The sequence below is a fragment of the Hylobates moloch genome, unplaced genomic scaffold, assembly GCF_009828535.3.
Source record: "Hylobates moloch isolate HMO894 unplaced genomic scaffold, HMol_V3 SCAFFOLD_1, whole genome shotgun sequence".
In the NCBI taxonomy this organism is placed as follows: Eukaryota; Metazoa; Chordata; class Mammalia; order Primates; family Hylobatidae; genus Hylobates; species Hylobates moloch.
In genome coordinates this window covers 11,435,053-11,454,237 of record NW_026652276.1, presented here as the reverse complement: position 1 = coordinate 11,454,237, position 19,185 = coordinate 11,435,053, and the positions used below count along the sequence as shown (strand labels likewise).

The window sequence follows — 19,185 nt, the reverse complement described above, 5'->3', positions numbered from 1 at the left end:
TATACAGCTTCTTATCATATAACTGATTTAGCATGCACAAAATCTTATTTTATGGGGTCTGAAATTGGCTAAGAATAATTAAGCTTTCACCTTCTTCACTACCTACCTTAAAATACTTTTTGCATGTATTCCTTCAGAGTCGCTAATTTGAACACTAAATATATAAAGCTAGGTCCTCTTTGGATTCAACCATTTCATATGAAGATGATAAGGAGCCATCAGAATATACCTCCTGGAAGTGTTTTAGCAATAGATGCAGTTGTTTTAAGGGTGTCAAAGTTGAAAAGTCAAGCATGGTCATGGGATACATAAAAATATTTCATAATAAGGTGAGAGGATCATCTTCAACTCAAACTTCAGATTTTTTTCATTGAAGTTACTATTTTCTAACTGTAGTGAAATAGGATCGAGCAGATGTTTACTCACATCCATTTGAGACATACATGAAACCATATATCATTTAATGAAATAGGCAACAAAAAGAATATTTCTTTTCTGATCCTTCACATTCTCTTTCACCTTCCAAAAAAATGTACACCCAGACACACAGAATGTCTTCTCAAAGTGAAATTATTTCCTGTTACCACAATGGTACCACAGAGGAGGAAGATCTCCAGAGGCAAATGTATTTTATAGGAGGAGCTGACCAGGAAAATCTTTTATGTTGATGCCACGTCTTTGGCTCTACCAGAGGGACTGTGCAGACCTGCTTTCTATCTGCGAAAGTGATTTTTCCCTCTCTTGAAGAACGCAACAAACAAATAGGTTAAGTGCAGTGTAGATTCAGAACAAGGTGATGGTTTTTCCAAGACTGGGTATGAATGAGAACCTGAGGAGGGGGAAGAGAAAAATGTCATCCTTATGCACTTCAGGTAGAAATACACATTCAAGACATTCACAGACTTCTAAAACAGCTCACACATAGCTAGCCACCAAGTTTCATATTCCACTGGGAACCTGAGATCCAGGCCTTTACATTATCTGATATACTGGCTGATTTGAATTCTCAGCCACTGAGACATTTCATCCACTGGGTTTCCCGAAGGGAAACTATTATGTCACCTATTCAGTGAGTACACTAAAGACCAGCAACTCTACCTTTCCCCAGGTGCCACGAGTAACTCAGCCTGGATGACCCAAATGAGCTGGCAATTTCCGAACAACTGATTCTCCCCCTATTCAGGGGTGCAACACTTAGCAGCAACAAGCTGCAGTTGCCTCTATATGTTGTATCTCCTCATGGAGAGAAGAGAGGTCCCCCAAGTGGCAGATCCAGGATCCATTATGAACTCCATGGGTCCTCTGTGCCTCTCAGAGCTTCTCTTACTTGCAGAGCCATTTGGCTTTAGGAAGTTTCAGTGTCACTATGAGTGCCACATGATAGCGTCTCTGCTCATGACAAGGGCCACATAGACCTTTTGGTGGCAGCTGAGATATTGTAAAACAATCTGATATACTCACCCAGAATAATTGTTGTATGCTAATGTTTGCTTAAGAGCCTCCAGTGATTTCTAAGTGAATCAATATTCAGTTATTCACCCACTCAACATACAATTATCAAGCACATACTAAATGCCAATGGCCATTACAGAAGATTGACCTCAACAATTATTTCAGGCCAAACATGGTCACTTGAGCCTATAATGCCAGCATTTTGAGAGGCTGAGATGGGAGGATCATTTGAGCCCAGGAATTTGAGACCAACCTGAGCAACATAGTGAGATACCATCTCTACAAAAAAAAAAAAAAAAAAATTACCCAGACATTGTGGTGTACACCTGTAGTCCCACCTACTCAGGAGATTGAGGTGGGAAGATCACTGGACCCTGAAAGGTCAAAGCTGTACTGAGCTGTGATTTCATCACAGCACTCCAGCCTAGGTGACTGAGTGAGACTGTCTCAAAAAATAAAAAAAATTTTAAATTTATTGTCAACATGGATGAATTACAAATGGGGTGGGGTGGGAGATTCTAGACCAGTTGGAGAGGCATTCAGTGACAAGGTCACCTCTCAGGTGCTTGTCCTTTGAATCACACTTGTTTATGGCCTCTGTGCCCTGGGCTATAGACAAAAGCTGAGGCTGCCTGTATCCCAGAAGGGAAGGACGCCAAGTCATGCCATGGATATCCAAAAGCAATCTAAATAAATGTAGTGGGTTACTTCTTAAAAGTCAGTCAACTTGGCATCTTCTTGTGATTTGGATAGAAGGGAGAGGAGGAGACTTTCAGGAAAAAGAGCTTCAGCACAGAGGACCTTGGAGGCATTTTATCACCAGGGCTGTGTCCCTAGGGGAGCTGCAGAAAGCAGTGTTCTTCTTCTCTGGAACACTTGCATGGCCTCTGGGACTCTGGGCCCTGTGGTCCCTGGAGGCTGTGGGGGATAAGTCCTCAGCCTGATTATTATTGCGGCTCCTCTGGGTGGGATGACACAAAGGCCAGGTTTAGGAAATATGCCTGAGGGCCCCTTGGAGTAAGAGGACAAGTAGAGCTTCTCTGACTTGGCCTGTGCAAACTAGGTGCAGACTCCCTGCAGGGAATGGGACTTGCACTGGGCTTAACGGTAGTACTTGCACACTTTTTATTCTCTCAGTAGATGTACAGGTCCAGAAAATCAGATATGAGGTAAAGGGAAGACTGTTTAAAAAAATAAGACTTTAGACAAAATAAAATTTATAGCATTTATTTGAGCAAAGAGCAATTCATGAATTGGGCAGCACTCAGGACAAGGAGAGGTTCAGAGAACTCTGCTATAGCAGCCCAGACAGTGAGGCCAACACAGGAGTAAGACAGAGAAACTATATTTAATGGGTTATCATAGAAAGATGCTAATTAGAGGTTAGATGGCAGATTCTAGTGGTAAAGTCTCTAGTTTCATTTTACTGTTTACATCAGGTTTCAGTTTGCTTACTTAGAAACTTAAACCACTGGAGCCACCCCAGCCTACTGGCCTTCTTCTCTTCCCAATTATTTTTGAACAACTGGTTCCTGAATCCCTTCAAAGAATACTATTTAAATTTAAATAAGTGATAGATGGAAACATCACATTCAATATTGTAAATCAATCTTTCTGTTTTTTCAACAGAGAATACTGAAGTCTCACAACAATAGCTCAGTTGATCCTTGTGTAAGTACAAATCCTGAACTATGAACCCCAGAATATTCCACTCCTTTCTCCAGGCATATGTTCTGTGTCGTGACTGCTGTTGCCTGAAGCATGTTCAGTCTCAGTTGGAGTATGTTGCTATGTGTGATGACCAAAGAATGCCAGATGCATCACCCAAGCCAGGTAGATGTGCCTGGGCCTTGGATGTCTCATTATGAAAGCACCCTTTCCATCTGTTTTAGTAGAAACCTTCCAATTTCCTTATTTCCCCGGAAAGTGAGTATGGGAGGCTGAGCTCTAGACTACTGAAGTCTCTTGAGACAGAGCCTGAAGTGGTAATGGGTAGGGCTGGCCTGATGATTAGGGGGAAGGAGAAAATGTGAGAGGATAACAGCATTTTCAAGTAAGTGGTGTGGATGAAAGGGAAAGTCCCAAAAATGCACTCCAAGGTGCAGGTAGAGTTGAAGATGGTCATAAGCATCAGCCAGAAGGAAGAGACCAGGCCAAGCTATTATGTTCAAGGTGTTGATCCTGTCATTAGCCCTGTAAAGAAGTACATACAGGGCAAGGGGTCCTTTACAGAGCTCATTTGGATGGTCTCGGGGGAACCATTAGGGTGCTGAGCTGGTTAGGACTGAAACCATCACGACCTAGCAAATCCTGAGGCATTTTAACTCAGCTGCTTATCTGGTGCTCAGTACTATGCAAAATTTCTGATGCCATGGGTCCCATCCATTCTCTGCTTGCTATATGACTGCCTGCTTTGGGTTCTGCCAAAATCATGGATGAGTCCCTTCTCTAAATGAAATCATGATTTGATTCTTTTCATTGCAGTGAGATGTCTGTTTTAGGCAAGGTCACCTTCTTGCACAACTCCGGGGGACAGCACTCACATAGAATATCATGCAATAGCACTGACACATGATACTTAACAGAGGAGGGATACTCAAATAGTTTTATACACACCTTACCTCCAAAGCAGTACTCCAACAAGAGTTAGGTCTTTTCCACACTGATTTTGATGTCTGGCCAACTGAGGGACTTTTCAACAATTAAAACAGCCCTGGAAGTCAGTGTTTGTGTGGCTGATTTTGGATGGACTAGGCATGGAGGTTTAGGTTTCACAGCCCACAGCCAGATATGTGTGGGGAGAAGAGGGAAACAGTTCCAGCAAAGGTATGATCACCCCGTTAATAATTTTTCCAAGGCCAGTAACAACATTGACTTATAATATCCCCATGCCTCCATAACCAGACTTTGCTCAGGTTGAATCTCACATTGTCCTGCAGCGTGGAATCACTTGAAGAGCTTTAAAAAATATATTGTTTCCTGGATCCCACTTCTGGGGAAATTCTAATTTAATCATTCTGGAATATGTATGACTTGAACATTAGGATTTGTTTAAGATCCCCAGATGTACCAATTCTGATATATAGAATTGCCCATTCTGTCACCTAAAGCATACCAGTGCCTATGCCTCAACCCTGACCCAGTGATTCAGAATCTCTGGTGTTGGGTTCAGGACATTAGCATTTTATATACTCTCCCGAGATGAGTCTAATGTACCGCCAGGCCAACAACCAAAGAACCAGAGAAATCAGATCTCTTCTTGAAAAGATATGGGTTTGGAGAACAAAATGGCAGATAGGAGGCAGGACTAACTTGCTCCTCCTACTCAGATGGACAGAACAGCGTGTTGAGACTCACATTGTGAACTTTTGCTCCAAGAACCACTGCAGGAATATACCAGCAACACTGAAGGAAGTCACACACCCTTTAAAAGAAGTGGCTTGCCACTGCAAACTCTGTGAGACAGCCAAAAAACTGAGTTCTCCAAGTGTGAGAGGGAAAAAGTCCACCTCTGAACACATATCCTCGCTGGGGAACCTGGAAATCCAGATCACAGGAGAAGGATTTCACCTCACCTAGAGCTGAAATGAATTTAGAGAGCCGGGTGAAATATAAAAGTAGAATAAGCAGCAGGAAGAGGTACCTTCCCCAAGGATCTGTATAGGCATTTCAGTCCCCAGGGAAGCCATTTCTGACTTTATCTCACAGGAGTCCTTGGGGAGGGCAGCCAGTACAATTCGGGGAGAGCCATGGGGAGAAGGAGGTTTCCAGCTGAGCTTTGTAATAATTTTGACCAAGCACAAATTTTCCTGGTCAGAATCTGGGGGTATGAACCTGAAGTACAGATATAAGCACAGAAGCCATGGCAGGCAGGGAGGGGTGAGACCTGAAAGCCCTGCTTGTTTTCTCAGTAGGGATGCTTGTTGCTAGGGCAAGATCTTAGCTCCAGGCAAAGGAGGCCTGGATATAAATTTGGCTCTGTTGGCTGTTGGGCACCACAGCGGGAGTGAGACTGGCCTTGCTGGCTGCCTGGGTGCTGGGTGAAGCCTGTCACTGCTGGCTTCCATCACTTACCTGGTGAACTGTATGAAGCAGCAGAGGCAGCCATAATCCCCTCTGGAACATAACTCCATTGGCCTGTGAGCCAGCCCCTCATCCCCCAGAGTGGCCACAGAAAGCCCTGTCTGAGAATCTGAGCTCAGACACACCTAACCCTGCCCCTAGCTGATAGTCTTTCTCTACCTGCCCCTGTAGCTGAAGACAAAAGACATGGATTCATGGGAGCTCTATGACCTCACCCATCACCTGAGAAAACCGAATACTTATCCAGTGAACTTAGGTCAAGCTTGTATCCCCCTCATATTACTTGCAGCTGATAGTCTCTTGAAAGTGCCACCTCCTGGCTGAAGGCCAGCCAACTCAAGTCATTACAGACACTCATAACAGAACCACCTTGTTCCAGGAAGGAGAAAACAAGAGCTAAGTATACTGCATGTAACATCCTGGCTAACCAGAGGTCCCGACTCTGTCCATGTAACAACTTCACTGCTAGCATAACCAGCATTTGAGAAAACCAGTGCACTAAACAAAACTACAACCAAGGTCTCTCACAGAATCCACTTCACTCCCCTGCTACCTCCACTGGAGCAGGTGCTGGTACCCATGACTGGGAGAACTGAAGACAGATCACATCACAGGACCCTTTGCAGACACTCCCCAGTACTAGCCCAGAACCCAGTAGCTCTTCTGGGTGGCTAGACCCAGAAGAGCAATAATAATCACAGCAGTTTGGCTCTCAGAAAGCCCCATCCCTAGGGGAAGGGGGAGAGCACCACATCAAGGGATCACCCTGTGGGACGAGAGAATCTGAACAGCAGCCCTTTAGTTTCAGATCTTTCCTCTAACATAGTCTACCCAATGAGAAGGAACCAGAAAAACAATTCTGATAATGACAAAACAAGGTTCTATAACACCCCCAAAAGATCACGTTAGCTCACCAGCAATGGATCCAAACCAAGAAGAAATCTCTGAATTGCCAGAAAAAGAATTCAGAAGGTCAATTATTAAGCTACTCAAGGAGGCACCAGATAAAGGTGTAAGCCAACTTAAAGGAATTAAAATAATAATACAGGATATGGATGAAAAAGTCTCCAGAGAAATAGATATCATAAATAAAAATCAATCACAACTTCTGGAAGTGAAAGACATACTTAGAGAAATACAAAATACACTGGAAAGTTTCAACAATAGACTAGAACAAGTAGAAGAATGAACTGCAGAACTCGAAGACAAGGCTCTCAAATTAACCCAATCCAACAAAGAAAAAAGAACTTTTTAAAAAATGAGCAAAGCCTCCACGAAGTTTAGGATTATGATAAATGACCAAACCTAAGAATAATTGATGTTCCTCAGCAAGAAATCTAAAAGTTTGGAAAACATATTCGAGGGAATAATCAAAGAAAATGTTGCTGGCCTTTCTAGAGATTTAGACATCCAAATACAAGAAGCTCAAAGAACATCTGGAAAATTCATCACAAAAAGGTAATCACTCAGGCAAGGAGTCATCAGGTTATCTAAAGTCAAGTTGAAGGAAAGAATCTATGAAGCAAAAACATCAGCTAAATCACAAAGGAAAACTTATCAGATTAACAGCAGATTTCTCAGCAGAAACTCTACAAGCTAGAAGGGATTGGGATCCTATCTTTAGCCTCCTTAAACAAAATAATTATCAGCCAAGAATTTTGTATCCAAGAAGCTAAGCTTCCTAAACAAAGGAAAGATAAAGTCTTTTTCAGACAAACAAATGCTGAGAGAATTCACCACTACCAAGCCAGTGCTACAAGAACTGCTAAAAGGAGTTCTAAATCTTAAAACAATACATAAAAGTATACCAAAATAGAACGCCCTAAAGCATAAATATCACAGGGCCTATTAAAAAATGACACAATGAAAAAAATAAGGTATTCAGGCAACAGCTAGCAGGATGAATAGAATAGTACCTCACAGCTCAATACTAATGTTGAATGTAATGACCTAAATTCTTCACTTTGAAAGATACAGAATGGCAGAATGGATAGGAATTTACCAGGCACCTGCTGTCTTCAAGAGACTCACCTAACACATAAGGACTCACATAAACTTAAGGTAAAGGGGTAGAAAAAGATATGTCCTGCAAATGGACACCAAAAGTGAGCAGGATTAGGTATTCTTACACCATACAAAACAGACTTTAAAGCAACAACAGTTAAAAAAGACAAAGAGTGACATTATATAATGATAAAAGGACTAGTCCAACAGGAAACTAGCACAATCCTAAATATATATGCACCTAACAGTGGAGTTCCCAAATTTATAAAACAATTACTCACTTTGGGAGGCCGAGGTGGGCGGATCAAAAGGTCAGGAGATCAAGACCATCCTGGATAACGCAGTGAAACCCCATCTCTACTAAAAATACAGAAAAAAAAAAATAGCTGGGTGTGGTGGCAGGCACCTGTACTCCCAGCTACTCAGGAAGCTGAGGCAGGAGAATGGCGTGAACCCAGGAGGCGGAGCTTGCACTGAGCCAAGATTACGCCACTGCACTCCAGCCTGGGTGACAGAGCGAGACTCCATCTCAAAAACAAAAACAAAAACAATTACTACTAGACTTAAGAAATGAGATAGATGGCAACAGAATGATACTGGGGGACTTCAGTACTCTGCTGACAGCACTAGACAGGTCATCAAGACAGAAAGTCAACCAAGAAACAATGGACTTAAACTGTACACTAGAATAAATGGACTTAACAGATATTACAGAACATTCTACCCAACAACTGCAGAATATACATTCTTTTCATCAGTACCTGGAACATTCTCCAAGATAGACCATATCATAGGCCACATAACAAGTCTCAACAAATTTAAGAAAATTGAAATTATAGCAAGTACTCTCTCAGACCACAGTGGAATAAAATTGGAAATCAGCTCCAAAAGGAACCCTCAAAACCGTGCATGTACATGGAAATTAAATAATCTTCTCCTGAATGATAATTGGGTCCACAATGAAATCAAGATGGAAATGAAAAAATCCTTTGAACTGAACGATAATAGTGAAACAACCTATCAAAACCTCTGGGATACAGGAAAAGCAATGCTAAGAGGAAAGTTCATAGCATTAAATGCCTACATCAAAAAGTCTGAAAGAGCACAAATAGACAATCTAAGTTCACACCTGAAGGAACTAGAGAAAGAAGAACAAAGCAAACCCAAAACCCAGCAGAAGAAAAGAAATAACAAAGATCAGAGAAGAACTAAATGAAATTGAAAAAAAATATATAAAAGATATATGAAGCAAAAAGCTGGTTATTTGAAAAGATAAACAAAATTGATACACTATTAGCAAGATTAACCAAGAAAAGACTAGAGAAGATCCAAATAAGTCCAATTAGAAACAAAATGGGAGATACTATAACCGATACCACAGAAATCCAGAAGATCACTTAAGGCTACTATGAACACCTTTATGCACACAAACTAGAAAACCTAGAGGAGGTGGATAAATTCCTGGAAATATACAACCATCCTAGATTAAAGCAGGCAGAAATAGAAACTCTGAAGAGACCAGTAACAAGCAGTGAGATTGAAATGGTAGTTAAAAAATTGCCAATACTAGAAAGGCCAGGACCAGATGGATTCACAGCTGAATTCTATCAGACATTCAAAGAAGAATTAGTACCACTCCTACTGAAACCATTCCAAAAGACAGAGAAAGAGGGCATCTTCCCTAAATCATTCTATGAAGCCAGTATCACCCTAATACCAAAACCAGGAAAGGACATAACAAAAAAAAGGAAACTACAGAACAATATTACTGATGAACATAGATGCAAAAATCATCAACATAATATGAGCTAACTGAATCCAGCAGCCTATCAGAAAAGATAATCCACCATTATCAAGTGGGCTTCATACCAGGGATGCAGGGAAGATTTAACATACTCATGTCAATAAATGTGATACACCACATAATCAGAATTAAAAACAAAAATTGTATGATCATCTCAATAAAGACAGCAAAAGCATTTGACAAAATCCAGCACCCTTTTATGATTAAAACCCTCCACAAAATTGGCATAGAGGGGACATACCTTAAGGTAATAAAAGCCATCTGTGACAAACCCATAGCCAACCTAATACTGAAATGGGAAAAGTTGAAAGCATTCCCTCTGAGACCTGGAACAAAACAAGGAAGCCCACTTTCACCACTTCTATTCTACTTGATACTGGAAGTCCTAGCCAGAGCAGTCAGACAAGAGAAGGAAATAAAGGGCATCCAAATCAGTAAAGAGGAAGTCAAACTGTTGCTGGTCGCCAATATGATTGTATACCTAGAAAACCCTAAGGACTCATCCAAAAACCTCCTAGATATGATAAATGAATTCAGTAAAGCTTCAGGATACAAAATGAATGTACATAAATCAGTAGCACTGTTACACACTAACAACGACCAAGCTGAGAATTGAATCAAGAACCGAATCCCTTTTACACTAGCCGCAAAAAGATAAAATACTTAGGAATATACCTAACCACGGGGATAAAAGACCTCTACAAGGAAAACTACAAAACACTGCTGAAAGAAATCACAGATGACACCAACAAATGGAAACATGTCCTATGCTCGTGGATGGGTAGAATCAATATTGTGAAAATGATCATACTGCCAATAGCAATCTAGAAAGTCAATGCAATTCCCATCAAAATACCATGATAATTTTTCACAGAACTAGAAAAAACAATTCTAAAATTCATATAGAAACAAAAAAGAGCTCGTGTAGCCAAAGCAAGACTAAGCACAAAGAACAAACCTGGAGGCATCACATTACCTAACTTCAAACTATACTACAAGGCTATAGTCAATAAAACAGCATAGTCTGGGTATGAGAATATACCAGTACACACAGACCAATGGAACAGAAGAAAGGACCCAGAAATAAAGCCAAATATTTACAGCCAGCTAACCTTTGACAAAGCAAACAAAAGCATAAAGAGGGGAAAGGACACCCCATTCAACCAATAGTGCTGGCATAATTGGCAAGCCACATTTAGAAGAATGAAACTGAATCCTCATCGCTCACCTTATACAAAAATCAACTAAAGATGGGTCAAAGACTTAAATCTAGAAACCATACAAATTCTAGAAAATACCATTGGAAAAACTCTTCTAGACATTGGCTTAGGCAAAGAGTTCAGGACCAAAAACACAAAAGCAAATGCAAGAAAAATAAAGATAAATAGATGGGACTTAATTAAACTAAAAAGCTTCTGTACAGCAAAAGAAATAATCAACAGAATAAACAGACAACCCACAGAGTGGGAGAAAATATTTGCAAACTACTCATCCAACGGAGGACTAATATCCAGAATCTACAAGGAACCCAAAGCAATCAGCAAGAAAAAAATCAAATAATCCCATCAAAAAGTGGGCTAAGGACATGAATAGACAATTCTCAAAAGAAGATATACAAATGGGCAACGAACATGAAAAAATGCTCAGCATCACTAATTATCAGGGAAATGCAAATCAAAACCGCAATGCGATACCACGTTACTCCTGCAAGAATGGCCATAATTTAAAAATCAAAAAATAATAGGTGTTGGCATGGATGTGGTGAAAATGGAACACTTTTACACTTCTGGTGGGAATGTAAACTAGTACAGCCACTGCGGAAAACAGTACAGAGGTTCCTTAAAGAAGTATAAGTAGATCTACCATTTCATCCAGCAATCCCACTACTGACGGCAGCAGCAGGCAGTCTGAAGTGCCTGCTGCCATGAAGCTGGCTGCAGTGAGGTGCAGGCGCTGGCTGTGGGTCCTCGGGGCAGACACAGGGGCAGGCGATCCCCAGAGCCAGTCGCCCTGGGAGCCTGCCTCTGGGAGCCGCTGCAATGGGGCTAGGCGCGGCTGCCCATAGGGCGTGGTCAGGCAGAGAGGGGTGAACAGAGAGAGGCCCCAAGATGGAGCTGGGCCAGTGGTCGTTCGGCACTTACACACGTAGCGTGGGGGTCGGGCCCGAACGCAGAGCAGTGGCCGCGCTTCAGGGGCCGGGGTGGGAAGTGGGAGTGGCGCCCACTTCCAGGACCCAGCCAGCAATGCGGCCCCTGCACCCACCCTGCCCACAGCGCCAGGTTCCTGCCCCTTGCAGGGGGCTAAAAGAAGGGCCGCCAGAGGCTGTATCCCTAGGATCTGCCCCGAGTTAAAGTGACTGCTGTGCCTGGTGCTTTCAGCAGCCGAAACTGGGGAGGCAATCGGCTCCTGGAGGTTTCCCCCTGACAGGGTCACAAGCCAGGAGAGGGCGTGCCCCAAGCAGTCCCTGAGCCTTGGGGCCACAGGAGGGACTTGAGGCAACATCACCCCTGCCCCAGACACTGGCCTGGGCCTGGTAAGGGCTGGAGCCCCCAACCCAGGCTGCAAGGAGGCAGACAGGGAAGCAGGAATGGCTGTAGGAGCAGCAGCGGCAGTGGGTCGCCTGTGCCGTGTGTCCCTGAGGCAGCTGACTGTGTCATCCTCACCCTTACACAGCTGGCAGGACCTGCTCCCAGGCCCAGAGCCTCTATCACAGCCTGGACCTCTTTCCCCACTGCGTCCTGGGAACCTGCAAGCACCTGGCCAAAGGTGCAGCCGGGACTCACCGAACTGGCCCCTGAGTGTCAGGTTCCTTTGTGTGAGGTTGGCTGGGGCACTGTGCCACCTGCACCTCATCCACAACTGCTGCAGGAGACACAGAGAGGGGGCATGACTGAGGCCACCACACTCTGCAAAGCCAGGGACAAGCAGGAGCCCTGCCTCTCCCGAATTGGCAGGGCAGGTGCTCGCCAGGCTCAACTGCAGGTGCCCAGGTCGCAGCTGTAGGCCTGGGCCTCCTAGTGCTCTTGGGGGCCCAGGAGGCCACCCTCCCCCTGCCATGGCAGGCTAGAGGATGTCTGCTTCTGCTGCCTGGCCTCTCCCTGTTCCCAGCACCCACTGCAATCTTGGAGCAGGGTTGGGGCTGAGCCCAGGTGTGGTTGCAGCCCAGTCGGGTGTGCACATGCTTGGGGCAGAGCTGACACACCAGGCCCTTGCCGCCTGCACCCCTATGGACTTTGGGTGCTGATGAGCATAGGAGAGAGGCCAAGAATGGGCTGAGACCAGCGGGCCTGCAGCTGCCCCTTGGGGCAAGGGGACTAGGCACCATGGGTGGCGGGGGAAGGCAGACAGGCTCCTGGGTGGGAAGGGGCAGGTCCCTGGTGTGGCACCACCTTCAGGCAAGGGAGGGCCTGAAGGCTGGGAGCTGGGCTGCCAATCCTATGGATCAGAGTGGGAACTTGTAATGCCTTTCAAAGGCCTGCTCATGGTCACCCATGGACCAATCAGCATACACTTCCTCCCCTCTTGGGGGCCCAGGAGGCCACCCTCCCACTGCCATGGCAGGCTAGAGGATGTCTGCTTCTGCTGCCTGGCCTCTCCCTGCTCCCAGCATCCGCTGCAGTCTTGGAGTGGGGTTGGGGCTGAGCCCAGGTGCAGCTGCATAAAAGCTCTGGACTCAGTCAGACTTGGAGAGAACATCCTGGACAACCAGCAGCAGAGAGGAGCTTCGCACTCTAGGGACTACCTGCCAGCAGAGAGAAGCCACCCACCCCAGGACCTCCTCCTCTCTGCTGAGGGCTGAACATTCATCAGGACACCCTGGCTGCAGAAAGGAGCTACCCACAGTGGTTCTCTGAGCTGTTCTACTGCTCAGTAAAGCTCCTCTTCATCTTGCTCACCCTCCACTTGTCTGCATCCCTCATTCTTCCTGGTTGCAGGACAAAAGAACTTGGGATCTGCTGAATGGTGAGGCTGAAAGAGCTGTAACACAAACAGGGCTGAAACATGCCCCTTGCTCACCACATTGTGGGTGAAGAGAAGGAGAGAAGAGCTGCAGCCCTTTGGGGAGCCCAGACCTGGAAGCTCCCTGAGCCAGGGCTGTGACTCCCTTTTGGAGGCTCTGCGGTTCCTGGCATCTTCAAGCTTCCAGGTGCCACAACATTCCCTGGTGCCAGCCATGGAAGCTGCTTGCAGTATGCCTGGTCCAGACACAGCCTCGCAGAGAGCCAGTGCTCATGCCAGCACCTGGCGTTGCCTGCCCTTATGCAATAGCAGGCATGTCTGACTGTGTGCAGCTGGCTGGACCCCACGCTTGCTCACACACCCCTCCCCGCTCTATGCCTGACCTGCCCCATGGCAAGCCCTTGGTAGGTGTGTGATCCAGGCCAGTAGCCTGAGCTAAGTGCAGCCTGCCAGGCCAAGTGGGTGGAAGGAGCCCAGTGAGCCCGAGCAAAATTCAGGCAAAGGCACCACTGGCTACAGAGGTTTCTGGCAAGAAAAAGCAATACCCTAAGGATTCCGTAACACTACTGGGTATCTACCTAGTGGAAGAAAAAGTCATTATATGCAAAAGACACTTGGACATGCATGTTTATACACACACACACACACACACACACACACCATGGAATACTACTCAGGTATAAAAAGGAATGAAATAATGACATTCACAGCAAACCTGGATGGAGTTGGAGACCATTATTCTAAGTGAAGTAACTCACGAATGGAAAACCAAACAACATATGTTCTCACTGATATGTGGGAGCTAAGCTATGAGGATGCAAAGACATAAGAATGATACAATAGGCCTTGGGGACTGAGAGGGAAGGGTGGAGAAGGGTGAGGGATAAAAGACTACACATTGGGTACAGCCTACACTGCTCTTGTGATGAGTGCACCAAAATCTCAAAAGCCACGACTAAAAAAATTATCCCTGTAACCAAAAACCACCTGTTCCCCCAAAACTATTGAAATAATAATTTTTTAAAAAGATTAAGGATTTGACATACTTAAACATTTGGTACTTCATTCCCACCCTAGAGTTTTGAAGATGGTGGAACACACAACATCTGACACTGGACAGATGAGATTGACAGCAGTTTATTAGTCACATTTACTCAGTAGCCCAGTGGGGGTGGGCAGGCATCCCACACCACACAGGGCCACATGGGGGCTGCGATCAGGAACAGAGGAAACAGTCAGTGGATACGGAGGGTGGGCTGTCCCCTGCTTCCAGAGGGAGAGTGTGATTGGCTTGTTTGAATAATTCCATGGCTGGCAGGGAAATGAAATCAGCTATTCAAAAATAAGCAGAAGGTGCAGGCGGTCCTCTTGATCAGAAGTGTTGATAGGAAACCTTATCTGCAGGAGCAGAGCCGGCGGAGGACTTGTAGATAGACCATTCTAGGCCGTCCCAGTGTTACCAGATGTCCAGGCTGTGCATAATATTGAACTCTAATTTTAGTCCTTACAGCATTTTTCCCTTGAATGGCAAAGGGCTCAGTCACAGACTGGTTCTTTGTCGTGAATACGCATGCATTGTCTACAATACAGCATATATGTATTGGTCACTATATTTGCTCTATAAATTCTGTTGGTTTTTAATGACTGAGATTTGCTCCACAACACGTGGATGCAAATACTATCATATTTTAACTTCCCCAAATGAAATTAAGTCTGGCTAAAGGTCTCACATATTGAGACTTGTGAGAAATGCAGAATTAGTTGATTTCCCATTCCTTTTATAGAACAAAGCACCAGCTCTTTTATGGGCCCAGGAAATGAGGGGAGGGCCTCCGTCTTCAACACTGTATGGTGCTGTTACCACTGTCCTTGGCCATTAGAGATGGCACCTTCCCACCTTACAATCCAAGTTAGCTAAGTCACGGGGGATGTATGCCAGGCTCCCAGAGCCGAAGAGCTCTGTGCTTCCTGGGGCCCACCTGGTCATCTCCACCCACGGTCCTTCCCCCTCAGAGGTCGGCATAGAGCCCTCCAGGCACAAAACCTACAGTTTAGGAACCCCTAACTAGGCCCATTCTTCAACTCATTGGGAACTTACGGCCAAGAATATGGGATGTGATGATATCTCAGGAGCTTATTCCATCGTATGTAATTATCTAGGTCTCCTTTTCACCAGTTGATTTGTGGTATAGGCAAATGGATTCAACACTTTAATTCAAAACCTGGTTTTATCTGCAGAATAAGGAAATTATTCAGATTCCTATAAAATCATCATCTTGCTTTGTTGCTGGTCTTTCTGCATTACAATCTCTGGTTTCATAAGGAAAACTTTTCAATTCTGACCCATACCCCTTCCTCCTGAACTTCGCTGCAGACCAGGATTTGTTCTGAAATCTCCATGCCATGCTTTTCCTTCATATCTCAGACAGAAGCATACGCCTGTCCATGCAGGTTCACACAAAGGCAGTGTGTTCTAGATGCCCAGAGGGGTGGCCTTCCTGAATCTTGCAGTTCCCAGTGACGTGGACACTGTTTTATCTTCTAGATGAGAAACTTGGATGAGTGTGAGGTGTGCCGGGACGGAGGGGAGCTGTTCTGTTGCGACACTTGTTCAAGAGTCTTCCATGAGGACTGTCACATCCCGCCCGTGGAAGCTGAGAGGTAAGTGACATGCAGGTGCCTCTCTTTTTGTCCTTCAAGGGACCTTCCACCTGCCATGCACACTCTCCAGCAGAATGCCTGCTTGTGTCTAGATGGGGAAGGAGCAGGTTCATCGGGTACTGGGACCCAGCAGTGTGATCCAGAGAGCAGTGGGAGACGCTAGCAGCAGGAGGTTAATGCTCTCTGTGCTCTCAGGGACACCTCCTCTGATATGCTGAGGCCAGTGTTGGGGACCTTTGCCTACATACTGGCATTGTCCTTTCCTTCAAGTTTTGCAGCTGGGTGGGTTGGAGACCAGAAACACCAGTTGTTTATATTTTGTGCTTATTCATACAAGACAGGAAGCACGGTCTCAGGCTGATGGAGGCCCAAAGTCCCCGGAGCTGAAAGCCCAGTTTCTGACACTCAGACCTAGTAGGCAGGGCTCCTTGTGCTCCCAGCAGCTCAGACAGGGAAAGGATAGTCCACACTCACAGTGACACCACCTTCGTGAGGCTTCCCTCCCGCTGCTACCACTGATGCGAGGGAAAGGCCAATGGCTGGAGACCTCATGTGCGAATCTTGCATACTCTGGGAGGTGTTCCCCTCCCTCCCATGACTGAGGCTATTGGCCATTCCTGAAGGAAGACAGTGGCAGCCACAGGAACGGTGGCCATTTCCAAGGTCCCTGCCCTCTGCTCACCCATGTCCAATCTCTCAGGACCCCGTGGAGTTGCATCTTCTGCAGAATGAAGGAGTCTTCAGGAAGCCAACAGTGTTGTCAGGAATCTGAGGTCCTGGAGAGGCAGATGTGTCCTGAGGAACACATGGTAAATCAGATGCAAACCCCAAGCCTTCTCCTTTTCCCTCACACGTGAGAATCATGAATAAGCGCAGGGGCAGGGGAATGTACCAAAAGGAGCCTGCTCTTCCGCGCCACACTTCAATGGCACTGATAGAACACCAGAACTTGTTTGCACAAAAAATAGCCGTGACATGTCTGTTTCCAAGAGCCACACATGTTAGAGAAACTTGTGGAAGAAGGGTATGAGTCGTGTGCTCTGTCTCATGCGTGTGGGCTCATTCTCTCCAAGCTGCTTTTCACTTACAGCCTCTTTCTTTTGCAGAAATGTGAGTTCCTCCTCTTGAAACTCTATTGCTGTTCTGAGAGCTCCTTTTTTGCCAAGATTCCATACTATTATTATGTAAGTAACAACAGCAACCCATGATTACAGGCTGCCATGACATTACCTGACCCTGAAATGGGCCCTCGTGAGATTTGTGATCTTAATCCCACGGGGCGAGAGCACACGCTGTCGTTAGTTGCCTTCACCTTGTTGTATTTCTGCTGGATTTTATGGGAATCCACAGAAGGTAGACGTTGAACTATGCTGGTAGCTTTTCCATTGGTATTTTTGTCACCAGATTAGAGAGGCGTGTCAAGGCCTGAAGGAGTCCATGTGGTTGGATAAAATCAAGAAAAGGCTGAATGAGCACAGTTACCCCCAAGTGGAGGGGTTTATACAAGACATGCGCCTCATCTTCCAGAACCACAGGGCCTCTTACAAGGTAGGTGGCTCTTCCCGCTTCCATTTCATTGCTTTCCATTCTTCCCCTCATTTTCTGGTGTCTAGAAAAATTTAGTTTCCCTCATCCTGTAATAAGCTTGCACGAGCAAGGGTTCTGGAAGTGATTGATTGGTTTCAGTTCAGAACTTAAGCTCTTCTTAGCAAAGAAACAGTGAATCAAAAGGTGTCCCTGCAACCAGAACCCCAGGTCCCTGAGAGCTCCTCCCCCACCTGCCCCAGAGGAGACAGGAGCTCAGAGAGAGCAGTTGAGTCCTGCCTGCTGCAGCATATACAGAGAAGAGAATTTCATCTTAAAGTGGTATTGTGCTTCTTATCTGCGCCCAATCTCAGAAATCCCAAACTCCAGATTCCTTTGCATGTGAATAGACCATATCCCAACAAGGACTGCCAGCAAGGAGTAGAAGTGACAGAGAAAGGAACAGATCAGTGATCTTACCTTATACCCTTCTACTATCTGAATTGTTGAAAGAACCTAGATTGCTTTTCTAACCCACTGGAATAAGCAATCAAAGCCAAAGAAGTAATAATCCCAACTGTGGAAATGATTTCACTTTTCTGCCCTGTTAGTAAGAAAGGATCATGCTGGTAAGAAACGGAAGTTACTCTTAGCTGCATGAGTTTTCAAGTTTAACCTGGTTAATGTAACTTAGGGTGTTTAAGATAAGAGTTCTAGCTAACAATAGTGTATTTCACATTTCAACATTGTTAAGAAAGTAAATTTCAAATGTACTCACCACAAAAAAATGATAACTCTTTGAGGTGATGAATATGTTAATTAGTTCAATTTAATTATTCCACATAGTAGTCATAAATCACAACATTACTTTGTACTCCAAAATATATGCCATTATAAATTGTCGACTTACAGTACTTTTTTTTTAAAAGACAAGAGTCCTGATCATTCTCAGTTGAAAGGTGTCTAATGACGCTAATGATGAGGAGCATTGTTTTTGTCTTTATTATTTTTTCAGTACAAGGATTTTGGCCAAATGGGACTTAGACTGGAGACTGAGTTTGAGAAGAATTTCAAGGAAGTGTTTGCTATTCAGGAAACAAATGGGAACAATTGACTGGATTAGTGGATGCTGAAAGCATTCAGCAAATGGCACCCTAAAATATGCTGCTGGTTTGCCACTGACTTCAAAATGAGGTCACTTGGGCACAGCACATGCAGGGAGGGGCTTTTCTCGGAGCCTCCCTCATCTGCCCGAAGACAAATCCTCAAAAGGAAATTCAATCATCATAAATCACAACCCCAAGTATCTCATCAGCCAGGGAAGAGTAAGTGGGATCACAGGGAAGGATATTGGCAGTGACAACGTCCCATACAGGCTCTTACCTCTTCTCCTGAGGGCTGCTCCAGACAACATTTATTACCCGGAAGACCTTTTGTCTGAAAACCAGCCAAGCTTTATTCAGGACACACTTCTTGCCTTCACTCTCCCACTTCCGTGGCCACCTCCATGCAGAAGCCCTAAGCCCCCATTCTTTTGATAGCTCACGATGGTGTGTGAGTGTCCATCATCTGACTCTTCTTGGAGTCTCATATTTCGTGGGACTCCTATGCAAACATATATTATTAAAATTTTTTTCCTCCTGTTAATCTGCTTTTGTCAATTTAATTCATTCGTAGCTCAACCAAAGAACCTAGCA

General features: G+C 44.9%; 1 protein-coding gene and 1 long non-coding RNA gene across 6 annotated transcripts in view; one reads left to right on the top strand and one right to left on the bottom strand.

The window, feature by feature from the left end:
- Positions 1-19,125, top strand: part of LOC116810105 (nuclear body protein SP140) — a 76,645-nt gene extending 57,520 nt beyond the window's left edge. For all 5 annotated transcript variants that reach the window (XM_032753973.2, XM_032753981.2, XM_032753982.2 and 2 more), the window contains 6 exons: positions 3,082-3,123; positions 15,849-15,964; positions 16,665-16,773; positions 17,071-17,148; positions 17,369-17,512; positions 18,504-19,125. In XM_032753973.2, the coding sequence (XP_032609864.1) occupies positions 3,082-3,123; positions 15,849-15,964; positions 16,665-16,773; positions 17,071-17,148; positions 17,369-17,512; positions 18,504-18,602 (588 nt within the window). In that variant the 3' untranslated portion in view covers positions 18,603-19,125. The remainder of the gene's footprint in view (positions 1-3,081; positions 3,124-15,848; positions 15,965-16,664; positions 16,774-17,070; positions 17,149-17,368; positions 17,513-18,503) is intronic.
- Positions 14,425-17,046, bottom strand: LOC131383268 (uncharacterized). Its single transcript, XR_009213166.1, has 3 exons — positions 16,647-17,046; positions 15,402-15,535; positions 14,425-14,822 (listed from the first exon to the last, which is right to left on the bottom strand). It is a non-coding gene; the product is annotated as an uncharacterized LOC131383268 (long non-coding RNA).
- Positions 19,126-19,185: the final 60 nt, after the last annotated feature.